The 18,181-nt window shown below is 41.8% G+C and overlaps 1 protein-coding gene across 3 annotated transcripts in view; it reads left to right on the plus strand.

Annotated features, from left to right (window-relative positions):
- Positions 1-18,181, plus strand: part of SPTBN2 (spectrin beta, non-erythrocytic 2) — a 1,434,510-nt gene that overhangs the window by 1,326,748 nt on the left and 89,581 nt on the right. For all 3 annotated transcript variants that reach the window (XM_073605131.1, XM_073605132.1, XM_073605133.1), the window contains 2 exons: positions 4,066-4,262; positions 12,262-12,416. In XM_073605131.1, the coding sequence (XP_073461232.1) occupies positions 4,066-4,262; positions 12,262-12,416 (352 nt within the window). The remainder of the gene's footprint in view (positions 1-4,065; positions 4,263-12,261; positions 12,417-18,181) is intronic.

Below are 18,181 nucleotides of genomic sequence, written 5' to 3' on the forward strand. Positions count from 1 at the left end.
ACGGCGTGAGTTGCAAACAAATGGTCATATTGTGAAAACTATCAGGACTATGGCTTAGCCGTGGACATGTTTAGTGGCAGCAGGGATAGCTGAACGTTTTGATATAAGATTTGTGTAGGTGGGCTTGAAAATGAGGGAGTGGCGGCAGTTTAGAAATCATGTTCTGATTTTCCAGCTTTTGTCATCTCCCACTCTAGTTTCCCCATTCATTCCTATGGGACCAATTTCGCCGCAAAAACGACGATATTTCGTGAACCATTCGGCGAAACGTTCCACAAAGTAATAGCACACCATTCGGGAACAATCCGCACGTTTCGGTATATTACTTGTCTATGTAGTGTAAAAACTGTAGGAGGAGTTAGGGTGGTAAATTTGGCTATAATAATAAGAATAATATATATGTGAGATGACAGTAAGTGGTCTTGCTATGCAAGAACACTTAACTAGAAAAGGTACAATTTCTGGGGAAATTGTGAAAGTGTTCTTGCCTCTACAACTGGAGTGGGCGGAGTAACTGGGTGGGGTGGAGTGGCTTGAGTAACTGTGAAAAGTGTTAAAAAGCTTAATATATTAAAAAGTATAAATAGTAGTAAAAAAGTTCCATCATTCGCTGAAAGAGCTGAACATTTTTTTCAAAAGTAATTTTTTTTTTCAAAAATGAATTTTTTTTTAATCAAAAATGATTTTTTTTTCTTCAAAAATGATTTTTTTTTTTTCAAAAGTAATTTTTTTTTTCAAAGGTAATTTTTTTTTTCAAAAATGAATTTTTGTATTTCAAAAATAATTTTTTTTTCGAAATTATTTTTTTTAAAGTAATTTTTTTTTCAAAAATAATTTTTTTTTTTTCAAAAATATTTTTTTTTTCAAATATATTTTTTTTTCAAAAATAATTTTTTTTTTTAAAAGAAATTTTTTTTTCAAAAATATTTTTTTTTTCAAAAATGATTTTTTTTTTTTCAAAAATTATTTTTTTACTTTTTTCAAAAATTTTTTTTTTTTTTCAAAAATATTTTTTTTTTACATGGGGCGGTCATAATGTTTTGGCTGATCATGGGGTGGTCATAATGTTTTGGCTGATCATGGGGTTGTCAGCTTTTGTCACTTCCCACTCTAGTTTTGAACATTTCGCCATTCATTCCTATGGGACCAATTTCGCCGCAAAAACGTCATTTCGTGGACCATTCGGCAAAACATTCCACAAAGTAATAACACACCAATCGGGAACAATCCGCTCGTTTCGGTATATTATTTGTCTCTGTAGTGTGAAAACTGTGGGAGGAGTCTACAAGCATTATCAAGTCTAGCAGATGAAGTCACATGCATTTGGAGTGTCTCAGCATCTTGTGTTTACAACCACTGTTTCCTAGCAACGCTCATGCCCTGTTTATGCTTCCCAAATACTGCTTCATCAAAACTGCCCCATCAGAATTACCCCATCAAAACTGCCCCATCATATTCCTCTATTATAAATCAGTACATGGTGTGTCTGTCCCCTCCCCCGGGCTCTGTAATCAGCTGAGATGCTCCAGCCACCTTCCCCCCTGTGTATAACAGAAGCTTTGGTAACCATGGCAACAAAACAAACACTAACAGTACACTCTGATTAATGGCTAAAATTTCCTGAAATGACCTCTAAACAAATGGCCGTATTTTAAAAACTATACATCCTACAGCGAAGATCTTTATATTGTGAGAATCACAAGACCCAGACCTAGATTTTGATACATAGTATGTCTCTGAAATATTAAAAATGAAGGCACGGTCGCAGTTTAGATATTGCCCTTCAAATTTGGAGGGGGCTAGAGTGTAGTTTCAATGAATGTCAATGGACGGCGTGAGTTGCAAACAAATGGTCATATTGTGAAAACTATCAGGACTATGGCTTAGCCGTGGACATGTTTAGTGGCAGCAGGGATAGCTGAACGTTTTGATATAAGATTTGTGTAGGTGGGCTTGAAAATGAGGGAGTGGCGGCAGTTTAGAAATCATGTTCTGATTTTCCAGCTTTTGTCATCTCCCACTCTAGTTTCCCCATTCATTCCTATGGGACCAATTTCGCCGCAAAAACTACGATATTTCGTGAACCATTCGGCGAAACGTTCCACAAAGTAATAGCACACCATTCGGGAACAATCCGCACGTTTCGGTATATTACTTGTCTATGTAGTGTAAAAACTGTAGGAGGAGTTAGGGTGGTAAATTTGGCTATAATATTAAGAATAATATATATGTGAGATAACAGTAAGTGGTCTTGCTATGCAAGAACACTTAATAATATATATGTGAGATAACAATAAGTGGTCTTGCTATGCAAGAACACTTAATATACAGTGGGGACCGAAAGTATTCAGACCCCCTTACATTTTTCACTCTGTTATATTGCAGCCATTTGCTAAAATCATTTGAGTTCATTTTTTTCCTCATTAATGTACACACAGCACCCCATATTGACAGAAAAACACAGAATTATTGACATTTTTGCAGATTTATTAAAAAAGAAAAACTGAAATATCACATGGTCCTAAGTATTCAGACCCTTTGCTTCAGTATTTAGTAGAAGCACCCTTTTGATCTAATACAGCCATGAGTCTTTTTGGGAAAGATGCAACAAGTTTTTCACACCTGGATTTGGGGATCCTCTGCCATTCCTCCTTGCAGATCCTCTCCAGTTCTGTCAGGTTGGATGGTAAACGTTGGTGGACAGCCATTTTTAGGTCTCTCCAGAGATGCTCAATTGGGTTTAAGTCAGGGCTCTGGCTGGGCCATTCAGGAACAGTCACGGAGTTGTTGTGAAGCCACTCCTTCGTTATTTTAGCTGTGTGCTTAGGGTCATTGTCTTGTTTGAAGGTAAACCTTCGGCCCAGTCTGAGGTCCTGAGCACTCTGGAGAAGGTTTTCGTCCAGGATATCCCTGTACTTGGCCGCATTCATCTTTCCCTCGATTGCAACCAGTCGTCCTGTCCCTGCAGCTGAAAAACACCCCGACAGCATGATGCTGCCACCACCATTCTTAACTGTTTGGACTGTATTGGACAGGTGATGAGCAGTGTCTGGTTTTCTCCACACATACCGCTTAGAATTAAGGCCAAAAAGTTCTATCTTGGTCTCATCAGACCAGAGAATCTTATTTCTCACCATCTTGGAGTTCTTCAGGTGTTTTTTTTTTTTTAGCAAACTCCATGAAGGCTTTCATGTGTCTTGCACTGAGGAGATGCTTCCGTCGGGCCACTCTGCCATAAAGCCCCGACTGGTGAAGGGCTGCAGTGATGGTTGACTTTCTACAACTTTCTTTCTTTCGACATGCACTGTGAGCTGAAAGGTCTTATATAGACAGGTGTGTGGCTTTCCTAATCAAGTCCAATCAGTATAATCAAACACAGCTGGACTCAAATGAAGGTGTAGAACCATCTCAAGAATGATCAGAAGAAATGGACAGCACCTGAGTTAAATATAGGAGTGTCACAGCAAAAGGTCTGAATACTTAGGACCATGTGATATTTCAGTTTTTCTTTTTTAATAAATCTGCAAAAATGTCAACAATTCTGTGTTTTTCTGTCAATATGGGGTGCTGTGTGTACATTAATGAGGAAAAAAAATGAACTTAAATGGTTTTAGCAAATGGCTGCAATATAACAAATAGTGGAAAATTTAAGGGGGTCTGAATACTTTCTGTCCCCACTGTATATGTGAAATAACAGTAAGTGGTCTTGCTATTCAAGAACACTTAAATATACAACGCTGAAGAATTATGCAAATTCCCACATTTCAATAAACTGCTGAAATGGTGCCCAATTCACTCTAAAATGCTATACAGATAGAATACCTTACACCAGTATAAATCAGTGTAAAAAGTTCAATAGTGTATAATCCAATTTTTATTTTTAATTTTCATTCAATCCTTAGTTCTTGCTGGCAGAGGCCTGTTTGAATGAGCCTTTATGGTAAAAGAGGTTCATTTAAGACTGCATTTGTTTATTATGGAATTAGCTGACAGAAATTCAGCTACAAGCATTGAATGCATTTATTACTTTTGAAAGTAAATATTTATACCTCTGTTTTGTTTTAGTGCTTGAAGTGCTTATGTTTGGAAGAGATGCCAATGTGGCTGAAGCTTGGCTTTCCAGCCAGGAACCTATTGTCAGGTCATCTGAACTCGGTGGCAATGTAGATGAAGTGGAAAACCTAATTAAGAGGCATGAAGCCTTCCAAAAAGCAGCATCTACTTGGGATGAGAGATTTTTGCTTCTAGAAAAACTAACTACGGTGAGTCACTGAGGATACGATTCCTTAAAGATCTACTTTATCTGCTTCTGTAGGAAAACTAACCCTTTGTAGATGATCACTAGACAAGAATTCAACTTGTAGGTGCTGTGCCTAGGGCCTTCAGAGGAGGGGGGAAAAAAAGCAGAAAAATAAGGTAAAGGGGATTGAAGTAAAAACTGGATAGGGCCTTCAAGGGAAGGATAAAAAATAAGGTAAAGGAGACCGAAGCTGAAATTGGATGCAACAATTTTTTTGAAACTTTTTTTTTTTTAAGGCAAAAAATTACAGTTAATTTGCATGTCCAGTGAAAGAATTCTAACTTTGGGATAAGCAAATATTGTCTAAATACAAGAGACATGCGTATTCATTCTTGGATTTCTGCACAAAGTACCTCAAAATTCAAAGTGAAAAGTTGCTTTTGTGGAAGAGGTTTCTGTTATAAAGACCAGTAATTGCTGCTTTCTCCTTGTGCGGAATGACTGCTCTTGTGTATGCCCTTTCCACTAGTTTTCTACAGGCAGTCTGTAGTGGGTGGACCTGTGGTGTCCCTCCCTTAGCTCTGCCCTTTCCACAGTCTGTGCAGCACAGAATTGATATGACTACTACTTTTACAATGTACTAACTGGGTTTGCAAAGGCTTTTGGTGTAGAAAATGTGGAATTGCATCCTTTTTGGCCACAGTCCACCCAAAAGTGGAAATCCACTTTATGCACTCCTTACCCCCTTCACATGTAATAATTTTTTTGGGGGGGGCGCAGGTACCTAGTTTTGACAGGTGCCCCGCTCCCACTCGGGCCACCTAGGTGACTCGATCGGAAGTTCTCCTCTCTCCCTGCAATCTTCTGGGACACGTCACAGATGATTACCCGGCCATTGAGCAGGCGCAGTACGACAAACGCATGTGCAGTATGAACCTGTCTGTGAAGCTGCAAGCTGTCACAGCTGGGTGCCCACACTTGTAGGCCAGGGAGAGAACAGAAGGTTCGGGCGGCCGCATCGCTGGATCGTGGGACAGGTGAGTGTATGTTTATTAAAAGTCAGCAGCTACACTTTTTGTAGCTGCTGACTTTTAATAAACACAAAAACAGGTTTTTTAATGATGCTTTCACAATTTTATTTTGCTGTTCCTTATTTTTAAGTCGTTATTTAACCACCTCAATACTGCCGTGTGTGTGTGTGTGTGTGTGTATATATATATATATATATATATATATATATATATGTATATGTGTGTGGTATATACAGTGTATGTAAAAAGTTTACACACCACTGTTAAAATGTCAGGTTTCTGTGAGATAAAGGTAAATAATTTCTGAACTTTTTTTCACCTTTTTAATGTGACCTATAAACTGTACAACTCAGTTGATGAAAAACAAACTGAAATCTTTTAGTGGGGGGGTGGGGAATAAAAATAAACTAAAATAATGTGGTTGCATAAGTGTGCACACTCTCTTATAACTGGGGATGTAGCTGTGTTCAGAATTAAGCAATCGCATTCAAACACATGTCTAATAGGCGTCAGTACACACCTGCCATCATTTAAAGAGCCTCTGATTAACCCCAAATAAAGTTCAGCTGTCCTAGTAGGTCTTTCCTGGTATTTTCTTAGTCGCATCCTACAGCAAAAGCCATGGTCTGCAGAGAGCTTCCAAAGCATCAGAGGGATCTCATTGTTAAAAGGTAGCAGTCAGGAGAAGGGTACAAAAGAATTTCTAAGGCATTATACATACCATGGAACACAATGAAGACAGTCATCAAGTGGAGAAATATGGCACAACAGTGACATTACCAAGAGCTGGACGTCCCTCCAAAATTGAAGAGAAGAAAACAGGTCAGGGAGACTGCCAAGATGACTACAGAAACATTAAAGGAGCTGCAGGAATATCTGGCAAGTGCTGGCGGTGTGGAATATGTGACAACAATCTCCCGTATTTTTCATATGTCTGGGCTATGGGGTAGAGTGGCAAAACAGAAGCCTTTTCTTACAAAGAAAAACACCCAAGCCTGGCTAAATTTTGCAAAAACACATCTGAACTCTCCCAAAGGCATTGGGAAATTGTGTTATGGTCTGATGAAACCAAGATTGAACATTTATTCTATATTGCCAAAAGTATTGGGACACCTGCCTTTACATGAACTTCAATGGCGTCTTAAAAAAAGGTTCAATATTGAGTTGGCCCACCCTTTGCAGCTATAACAGCTTCAACTCTTCTGGGAAGGCTGTCCACAAGGTTCAGGAGTGTGTCTATGTGAATGTTTGACCATTCTTCCAGAAGCGCATTTGTGAGATCAGGCACTTTGTGGGAACAGTTTGGGGATGGCCCCTTCCTGTTCCAACATGACTGCGCAACAGTGCACAAACCAGGTCCATAAAGACATGGCTGAGCAAGTTTGGGGTGGAGGAACTTGACTGGCCTGCACAGAGTCCTGACCTTAACCCGATTTGAACACCGTTGGGATGAATTAGAGCGGAGACCGCGAGCCAGGCCTTCTCACCAACATCAATGCCTGACCTCACAAATAAATGCGTATCTGGAAGACTGGTCAAACATTCCCATATACACACATTGTGGACAGCCTTCCCAGAAGAGCTGAAGCTGTTATAGCTGCAAAGAGTGGGCCAACTCAACATTGAATCCTATGGACTAGGACGCTAGTAGAGTTCATGTAAAGGCAGGTGTCCCAATACTTTTGAAACATTGTGTGTGTGTGTGTGTATATGTGTGTGTATATGTATGTGTGCATATATTAAGGATGAGCTCCGACGTGTTCGCATGCTGCACATGCCGAGCCCGCCAGGAAGTCGGCAATGCGCTGCGCTAATCACAGGCAATGAGACATTTCCCGATCTCTGCAGCCGCACATCGAAATTGTCTTACTGCTTGTGATTAGCGCTGTGCAGTGGCGAGTTTCTGGCGGGCTCGTCGACACGTGCAGCATGCGAACACGCCGGAGCTCATCCTTAGTGTGTGTATGTGTGTGTGTATGTATGTATGTGTATATATATATATATACACACATACACAACATACATACACGTCCAATACTTTCAACAATATAGTGTATGTATATATACGCGCGCACACACCGTATCTCACACAAGTGTGTACAGCCCTCACATTTTTGTGTATTTTATTATCTTTTCATGTGACAACACTGAAAAAATGACACGTTGCTATAATGTAAAGTAGTGACTATATAACAGTGTAAGTTTGCTGTCCCCTCAAAATGACTCAACACAGCCATTATTGTCTAAAACGCTGGCAACAAATGTAAGTACACCACCCCTAAGTGAAAATGTCCAAATTGGGCCCAATTAGCCATTTTCTCTGCCCTGTGTCATGTGACTCGTTAGTGTTACAAGGTCTCAGGTGTGAATGGGGAGCAGGTGTGTTAAATTTGGTGTTATCACTCTCTCTCTCATAATGGTCACTGAAAGTTAAACATAGCATCTCATGGCAAAGAACTCTCTAAAGATCTGAGAAAAAGAATTGTTGCTCTACATAAAGATGGCCTAGGCTATAAGATGATTGCCAAAGACCCTGAAACTGAGCTGCAGCACAGTGGCCAAGACCATACAGTGGTTTAACAGGACAGGTTCCACTCAGAACAGGCCTCGCCATGGTCGACCAAAGAAGTTGAGGGCAAGTGCTCAGCGTCATATCCAGAGGTTGTCTTTGGGAAATAGACGTATGAGTGCTGCAAGCATTGCTGCAGAGGTTGAATGGGTGGGGGGTCAGCCTGTCAGTGCTCAGACCATACGCCGCACACTGCATCAAATTGGTCTGCATGGCTGTCGTCCCAGAAGGAAGCCTCTTCTAAATATGATGCACAAGAAAGCCAGCAAACAGTTTGCTGAAGATAAGCAGACTAAGGACTTGGATTACTGGAACCATGTCCTGTGGTCTGATGAGACCAAGATAAACTTATTTGGTTCAGATGGTGTCAAGCATGTGTGGCAGCAACCAGGTGAGGAGTACAAAGACAAGTGTGTCTTGCTTACAGTCAAGCATGGTGGTGGGAGTGTCATGGTCTAGGGCTGTATTAGTGCTGCCGGCACTTGGAAGCTACAGTTCATTGAGGGAACCATGAATGCCAACATGTACTGTGACATACTAAAGCAGAGCACGATCCCCTCCCTTTAGAGATTGAGCCGCAGAGCAGTATTCAAACATAACGACCTCAAACACACCTACAGGACGAGCACTGCCTTGCTAAAGAAGCTGAGGGTAAAGTTGATGGACTGGCAAAGCATGTCTCCAGACCTAAACCCTATTGAACATCTGTGGGGCATCCTCAAATGGAAGGTGGAGGAGTGCAAGGTCTCTTGACGTCCACCAGCTCCGTGATGTCGCCATGGAGAAGTGGAAGAGGACTCCAGCGGCAACCTGTGAAGCTCTGGTGGACTCCATGCCCAAGAGGGTTAAGGCAGTGCTGGAAAATAATGGTGGCCACACAAAATATTGACACTTTGGGCCCAATTTGGACGTTTTCACTTAGGGGTTTACTCACTTTTGTTGCCAGCGGTTTAGACATTCATGGCTGTGTTGAGTTATTTTGAGGGGACAGCAAATTGACATTGTTGTTTTTTTGTTTTTTTATTATTCATTATTTTCTTCCAATACAAAATATCTTAAAAACAATTCAGACATTTCAGACAGGGTATTATTCCGATATACTTTCTATCCCTAGCATTGTTATATTTCCCAGCAAGCTGATCCCATTCTCTCTCCCCCCTTCCTCATTAAAGGGGTACTCACTGTCTATAACCATGCTGGGTTTCTAGTTTTATCTGTATTTCACTACTGTGTTACACCGGTTCTTATCTTAATTTTTGGATTGTGTTATAATGCGGTGTTCCCTCCTGCTAGTATTAATTTATCCAGAGAATTCTTCCGAACTTATCCTTTTTAATAGTTCTTAGCTCTTGCTCTAGGTTTAGCCCTCTTAAGGGGGGAAGCCCATTCTCACCATCCACATTCTCCACATCTTTTCAAATTCCCTAATATTCCCTCTCTTTATATAAGTTGCTTTTTCTTTCCATATAGTTTCATTTATTATATTAATCCGCATTCACATACTGCAGGGGGGTTCCTCGACTGCCATTTCAGTGCAATCAATTTTCTAGTCTGGAATAAGCATTATATTATTGCAACTGTCGCACTCTGACCCTCACCTGAATTCTCCCTATATCCCAGTACACAGAGCTTAGCCTCCAGACTCAAGGATGTCCCATAAATCCGTTTATGGTGTCCAGAACCCCCTCCCAGTAGCAAAACAGCTTTGGGCATCTCCACATTATATATATGAGGTCACCACTCTCCTGGCACCTGGGACATTTCGCATCAGGTCTGCTACCGTACATGAATAACTTCTTAGGGGTGTAATAAGCTCTGTGTATCAGCATCAAGTGAGACACTCTCTGTAAGTGGGATACCGATATCCTAGGACCCATCTCCAATATTCTCTTCCACTGTTCATTTGTTATTTCTCCAATATCTGCTTCTCATCTCTCCTTGTTGTTATTACGGAGATCCAGCCTGGACGTATCTCCTTTACACAGCTGACCATATATTTCTGAAATAAGCCCCTTGGTTGTTTCCGTCTTAAATATTTTTTGAAAAAACAGGGTTTTACTCCATTATACTTGGGTCTTGAATTGGGCTTCTAAAGTGTGCCTAATCTGTAAGTATCTATAAAAGGAGTGATAAGGTGTATTATATTCCCTTCTTAATTCCAAGAAAGTTTTTAAAACGTTCCCTTAACATAACTGAGTCATTCTATTTATGCCCTGTATTTCCCACTCTTTAACCTTTCCTATTGGCAGCAACTCCTGTAAATTCTTATTATTCCAAAGGAGGGTGTATTCGAGTATCCCTGAATATCCCAACAATTTCTTAGTTGTTTTACAGACTCTTATCATTTTATTGTCGCATTCTTGTAATAAAAAGATTCCGCCTCCAACACTTCCACTAATGTGTTATGCAATGCTCCTCATAGAATTATTCCCCCATTTATTCCCCCTCCTCTCATATTATCACCTCCAATTAACTGTTGCAACTGTGCAGCCAGATAGTATCTCTCTGGATGGTGTACATCCAAGCCCCCTTCCCCGGTCGGGAGCTGCAATGTTCGCAACCGAATTTGAGCTTGTCCTCCTTTCCAGATTAATTCTCTGAAAAGGGATTCAATTTTCTTTAACCATTTTTTACATATCCACAATGGGGAATTATGTAGCACATACATTACTTGTGGCATGCATATCATTTTTATCAGGCTGCATCGACCTGCTACTGCCAAGGGGAGCCGCTTCCAAATTTTTATTTTTTGTTTAAATTTCGGCAGTAATGGTATTATATTATTACTAATATACTGGCTAGGTTCTCCCATTAGTAGAATCCCCAGATATTTCAGTGTATCTACTACCACTAATTGGAGCATTCCAGAAATAGTTGAATTACTCATAGGATCCACCGGTAAAAGCTCTGACTTCTCCCAGTTTGTTACTAATCCAGAAAAAAATCTGAATTCCTCCACAATATTCATAGCTTTATTTAAAGACTGCCCAGTATCTCCCAAGAAAAGAAGAACATTGTCCGCATACAATGCTATCCTTTCCTCCCCTGTCCTCCTCAGGAATCCTTTTATCTCAGGGCTTGATAGTATTGCTATCGCCAATGGTTCCATTGCGAGAGCAAAGATCAGAGGAGACAATGGGCAGCCCTGTCTAGTCCCTCTCTATAATTGAATCTTTTCTGAGTATTCGTTATTAATCCTAATTTTTGCCCTCGGATTATTATATAACATTTTTATCCAGCCTATAAAGGAAGGCCCAAATCCAAATACCCCCAGAACCCGCCAGACATATGCCCATTCCAGGCTATCAAAAGCTTTAGTCACATCCAGTGACAATACAGCTCTGGCTCCCTCGTTGTCTGACGGGGTCTGCAGGTTCAGAAATGTCCTTCTAATATTCTGGTAGATCTGTTTGCAACAAATCCCGTTTGATCTGGATGAATATTTTTTGGGACTATCCTGTTCAGCCTGGCCGCCAGGACCTTGCCTATTATTTTAGTATCAGAGCACAACAAAGAGATTGGTTTATGAGGATACATCCAACGGGTCTTTCCCCTCTTCATGTATCCCTATAATAGTCGCTTCGAGCATCGAGGGCGGAAGCCTCCCCTCCTACGCCGCCCCCCCCCCCCCCCCCCCCAGTTCTCAAAGCAAGTCTGGAAGTAATATTTCTCCATAATATTTGTACATCTCTGCTGGGAGCCCGTCTGGACCAGGGGACTTTTGGCTCGCCATCCCGGCTACTGCCTGCTGTAGTTCTCCAATAGTTATTGAAGCCTCCAGATCCACTCTGTCATGTGAAATGGGCGATATCTCCAAATTCCTCAGGAATTTTTCCATCTCTCCCTCCTGTCCCTTCCTCTGTGAGGTATACAGTTTTCTATAATAGTCACTAAATGTGTCTATAATCTCTGGGGTAAGTGATGTTATCCTTCCTCCTATCAGCTTAATTATGGGTGTAGTAGAGGGGGGAGAATTAGATTTCACCAATTGTGCCAACAATTCGGCCTACCTTTTCCCCTTCTCCAAAAGAACATTGTTTCTGGAAGAGTCTGCTATTTTCAGCTTTCCTAATAGTAGCCAATTTATAATCTTGTTGTCTATTTATCCATATTTCCTTTTTCCCCAGTGATGGTTGTTTTCAGCCATCATTACCTCTCTTCTGATACTTTCCTCCCATTCCCTTTCCTACACTGTTATACAAGGTGTACACTCACTACTTTACATTGTAGCAAAGTGTCGTTTCTTCAGTGTTGTCACATGAAATGATATAATAAAATATTTACAAAAATGTGAGGGGTATACTCACTTTTGTGAGAGTGTGTGTGTGTATGTAGGTGTATGTATGATTGATAGAGAGAGATGTATTTTATATATAGTAGAGAGAGAGATATTTTATATATAAATTATTTATTTATTTTAGTTGGAGGAGAATGAAATGAGGAGGAGGTGGGAGGAAGAAGAGAGGAAAAGAAGACCTCCAACTCCACCTAGAGCAGAACCAAAGCAAGAGGAGATAAAACAGAACCACCAGATTCTGGAAGACCATTTAATTCCCGCAAGCTTGCTGCAAGAAAGGTGAGCTGATGGATCCAAGGTACCTTGTGTACCCAAAGGTTTACTGCTGGCACAGTCATTTACTGGGCCATTTCTATTGCTGTTAGTAGGCTTCCTACATTGAACTTGTCAGGATAGAAGTATGGCAGCTGCTTTTCAGCCTCCTTCCTTCTCCTCCTCTACTTCTTTTGGATGCAGCAGATCTACAAGAAGTTGTGCTAATTGACTGTTGCGTTCTATCTTTTTTTCTATCCATGCAATTGACTCCACATTGAAACCCTGTATCAGTAATAAGGTCTACATGTCAAATACAACAGATAGGCACAAATATTAAAGCCCCCTCCCCACGAAGTGTCACCAGAATAGTTAAAATACTTACCTTCACTCCCACTCCTGAGTTCTTCAGTGTGAGCTCTGTCCTACCTTTGCATCCAAAATATCCCAGCTTAGTCTGTTGCCGAGTGCGCATGTGTGAAGTAGTCCAGGTTATTCCTATGGATGATCCGTGCTTGGTTGAATGGCTGGAGGCTGTCATGGGAATGGGCCATTTATGCAGAATGTGATGCAAAGCAGGGGCATATGGTGAAATACTCCAAAACCGGATGAAGGTAAGTATTTAACTAGGGTGATATCACCTGAAGTTGGTTTAAAGCAACACTTTTCTAATAGTAAAGTTGTCTTTTAAGTAGATGAAATATTTGATCAAAAAACAGGTGAGCTAATTAAAAATTTGAAGGTCACTGTATTGTAGGTTAATTAGAGAGACTTTTATACATGAGAGCCTTTGCCCGAAACAACACACTTAATGTTGAGTAATTTCTTCAGCACTTAACAGAATGGAGTGTAGTTTATTATGCTCACATTCTTTTCAGTGATCTGCCGTTTTAAAGTTTACTACCAATCCTGTTCATGTGTTGTATGCTTTTCGGCTTCCTCTTCCCAGTTGTCAGTAGTTTACCAGTACCAAGTGGGGGAAAGTGATTGACAGGCATGGGTGGTGATGTTTTACAGCACATAAACTCCACACAACCCAGCACCCCCCCCCCCCCCCCCCCCTTCCCTGCAAGCTGCCAGTATGAACATCTGCAGCCATCCCTTGTAATTGTGAAGCCAGATGTCTCCTCTGCAATCTTCCTTTTTACTGTAAAAAAAAGCTAGTGAAGACAGACCTGGGTGTCAGCATGCCATTTTCAGGTCCAAGGAGAGAATGCAGTTGTAACTGTCAGCTTCTAATTGCAGGCTGCTATTGCTGCTGGTGGGCAATTGTGCATGTCTGACTCACTGGCTTTCTTTACAGTAAAAATTAAGATTGTAGAAGAGACAAATGGAAAAATAGACCACGAAAGTCACATAGCGGTAGAGTGTTAAAAAAAAAGAAAAACCCAATAATTGTTTTAAATATATTAACAGTAAAAAGGTGAGGCCAGAGCATATTGGTCCCTTCATAAATGATCGGGGGAAGTTGGTTATAAAAAGAAAGGGAGGAAGGCATTGGTTCTAAATGCAACTATGTAAAAATCTAACTAAGACTGTATTGTTTATAATGCTTCAAAGAATGTACCCTTGTGGCTAACAGAAGCCAGTGTCAGAAATAGAGTAGAAAAAACTTAACACAAATCAGTAGAGCCAGATGGCTTACACCCAAGAGTCCTTAACCACTTCAGCCCCGGAAGGATTTACCCCCTTAATGACCAGGCCAGCTTTTGCAATACAGCAGTCGCTTTAACTGACAATTGCGCAGTTGTGCGATGTTGTACCCAAACAAAATTGATGTCCTTTTTTGTGCTAAACAAAAAGACAGGCTATTTTGAGAAAAAAAAAAACTTTTTAATTTTTTGCTATATCCCCCCAAAAAATGTAGAAAAACTAATTTCTTCAGTTTAGGCCAATATGTATCCTGCTACATATTATTGGTAAAAAAATTGCAATAAGCGTATATTGATTGGTTTGCGCAAAAGTTATAGCGTCTACAAAATAGGGGATAGATTTATGCCATTTTTTTTTTTTTTATACTAGTAATGGCACTGATCAGCGATTTTTAGCAGGACTGTGACATTGCAGTAGACAGATTGGACACTTTTGACATTTTTGACACTTTTGACATTTTTTTTTGGGACCAGTAACATTTATACATCTATTAGTGCTATAAAAATTCACCGATTACTGTATAAATTATATTGGCAGGGAAGGGGTTAACACTAGGGGGCGTTCAAGGGGTAAAACGTGTCCTAGGGAGGTGTTTCTAACTGTGGGGGGAGTTGACTGACTGGGAGTACAGAGAGATCGCTGTTCCTAATCGGGAACAGACAATCACACTGTACTCCCCTGAGAGAACAAGGATCTGCTTTGTTCACACGGCCAGATCCCCAATCTGCCGCTCTATGGAGCGATTGCAGTTGGCAGTCGGACATTGCAGCCGCCAGCCACGCGCATCGGCGCCGCGGGCGCACCCACTGTATCTGTTATGCAAAGCGCTGTACCGGTAAGGCGATTCACACAATAGAGCCGCCCTGCCGCAGTATAACCGCGGCCACTGGTCTGCAAGTGGTTAAAGAATTGTCAGGTTATAGCTAGACCATCGTTTCTTTTTTATGGACAGTTTACTGACTGGAATGGTACCAGCTGATTGGAGAAAAGCCAACGGGGTACCGATATTCAAAAAGAGGCTGATATATTTACCTGGAAACTATAGGCCAGTTAGTCTTACATCAGTAGTTTGTGAATTATTGGAGTGGATGAAAAGGGAAGAATTTTGCTGTCGAAAACTGTAGCAGTAAGCGGCATGGTTTTATGAAGGATCGTTCTTGCCAGACCAATTTGTTAATATTCTACAAGGAAGTGAGCTGCCATCCAGATAAAGGAAACCCTGTGGATTTTGTGTATCTGGATTTTGCAAAAGCATTTGATACAGTTCCCCATAACTATTTAATTTCCAAATTGAGGTCTGTAGGCATAGACTATAGGGTATGTACCTGGATAGAAAATTGGTTACAGGAACACATTCAAAGGGTGGTGATAAATAGTGAGCACTCAGAATGTGTGGTAAGTTGGGTGCCCCAAAGATCTGCCTTTTTTTGTCAGTTTTACTGCTACAGGGTGGTAGCTGTGCGCCAGTTCGTGTGTGTATATGTATATATATATATGTATATATATATATATATATATATATATATATATATATATATATATACGTGATCCTGTGCTTCCACCTGCAGGGGGCATGCTGGTGGCGGACTGCTTCTGCTGTGATATTTTTTTTACAGCAAAAGCCGTTGTGCGGGTGCCAAGCACTCAATGTCTGCCGACACCTGCCGATTGTCGGGGAAAAGATTTGGAACAAAGCTGTGCAAGTCAGAGTTCGGTTCAGGGACTAAAATCCATCTCTTAATCTAGTAAAAGCAGCACACATAGTACACACAAACACTGGTTGGGCACAGTTAACCCTTTGATCGCCCTAGATGTTTACTTCCTCCTTAGTAAGTGTCCTTAACAGTGATCATGCATATTTTTAGCAATGACCACTGTATTAGTGTTACTGGTTCCTGCAAATCGTCAAGTGTCAGTCAGTGTCCGATTGCCTGTCGCAATATCGCAGTCATGCTATAAGTCGCTGATCACCACCATTACTATTATAAAAAATTCCAGAATATAACCCATAGTTTATAGATGCTATAACGTTTGTGTAAACCAATCAATATACGCTTATTGTAGAGCTGCACAATTCTGGATAAAATGAGAATCATTGTTTGTTCTTAGAATTAAGATCATGATTCTCGGCATAACCCCATCTTTCACATTATACAAAAAAATTGGGCTAACTTTACGGTTTGTTTCTTTTATTTCATTGAAGTGTATTTTTTCCTAAAAACTAGGGTTGCACCGATACCACTTTTTTAAGACCGAGTACAAGTACTGATACTTTTTTTTTTTTTTTTTCAAGTACTCGCCGATACCAATACTTTTTTTTTTTTTTTAACCACTTCAATACCAGGCACTTTCACCCCCTTCCTGCCCAGGACAATTTTCAGCTTTCAATGCTGTCGCACTTTGAATGAGAATTGCACGGTCATGCAACACTGCACCCAAATTAAATTTTTATCCCTTTCTTCTCACAAATAGAGCTTTCTTTTAGTGGTATTTAATCAGTGCTGGGGTTTTTACTTTTTGCTAAACAAAGTAAAAAACCAAAATTTAAAAAAAAAAAAAACATTTTTCTTCATTTCGGTTATAAAATTTTGTTTTCTCCTTCACTGATGGGAACTGATGAGGCGGAACTGATGGGCGGCTGTGATGGGAACTGATGGGCGGCTGTGATGGGAACTGACGGGCGGCTGTGATGGGAACTGACGGGCGGCTGTGATGGGAACTGACGGGCGGCTGTGATGGGAACTGACGGGCGGCTGTGATGGGAACTGACGGGCGGCTGTGATGGGAACTGACGGGCGGCTGTGATGGGAACTGACGGGCGGCTGTGATGGGAACTGACGGGCGGCTGTGATGGGAGCTGACGGGCGGCTGTGATGGGAGCTGACGGGCGGCTGTGATGGGAGCTGACGGGCGGCTGTGATGGGAGCTGACGGGCGGCTGTGATGGGAGCTGACGGGCGGCTGTGATGGGAGCTGACGGGCGGCTGTGATGGGAGCTGACGGGCGGCTGTGATGGGAGCTGACGGGCGGCTGTGATGGGAGCTGACGGGCGGCTGTGATGGGAGCTGACGGGCGGCTGTGATGGGAGCTGACGGGCGGCTGTGATGGGAGCTGACGGGCGGCTGTGATGGGAGCTGACGGGCGGCTGTGATGGGAGCTGACGGGCGGCTGTGATGGGAGCTGACGGGCGGCTGTGATGGGAGCTGACGGGCGGCTGTGATGGGAACTGACGGGCGGCTGTGATGGGAACTGACGGGCGGCTGTGAGGGGAACTGACGGGCGGCTGTGAGGGGAACTGACGGGCGGCTGTGAGGGGAACTGACGGGCGGCTGTGAGGGGCACTGACGGGCGGCTGTGAGGGGCACTGACGGGCGGCTGTGAGGGGCACTGACGGGCGGCTGTGAGGGGCACTGACGGGCGGCTGTGATGGGCGTTACTGATTGGCACTGACAGGTGGCACTGATGAGGTACTGGCACTGTGATGGGCACCTACAGCCGTTTCTGATGGGGACTTACTGGCAGCTGATCGGCACCTTTTTGGCAGCTGTGGTGGCACATCTGATGGGGCCGTGCTGATAATAAATGTGCTGATTATCAGCACAGACTCTCCCTGTCAGTGCGAACCAAGGAATGCCATTTACCGCCACTTCCTGGTTCGCGCGATGATCAGCTGTGATTGGTCACAGCTGATCACGTGGTAAGGAATCTCCGTCAGAGGCTTCATACCACCTATGGAGATTCAGTGTGTCAGACTGACACACAGCATATCTAAACGCCGTGCGTCGGCATGTTATCCTGCTGGATGTCATATATGCTATAGGCCGTGCGGTAAGTGGTTAATGTCATGTGGCAGTGGCACTGATGAGGTGTGGAATGTGTGAGTGTTATATACATACATACATATATACATATATATATACACACACACACACACACAGTGGGGACGGAAAGTATTCAGACCCCCTTAAATTTTTCACTCTTTATATTACAGCCATTTCCTAAAATCATTTAAGTTCATTTTTTTTCCTCATTAATGTACACACAGCACCCCATATTGACAGAAAAACACAGAATTGTTGACATTTTTGCAGATTTATTAAAAAAGAAAAACTGAAATATCATATGGTCCTAAGTATTCAG

This window comes from Aquarana catesbeiana, linkage group LG11 (genome assembly GCF_042186555.1).
Source record: "Aquarana catesbeiana isolate 2022-GZ linkage group LG11, ASM4218655v1, whole genome shotgun sequence".
Classification (NCBI taxonomy): domain Eukaryota; kingdom Metazoa; phylum Chordata; class Amphibia; order Anura; family Ranidae; genus Aquarana; species Aquarana catesbeiana.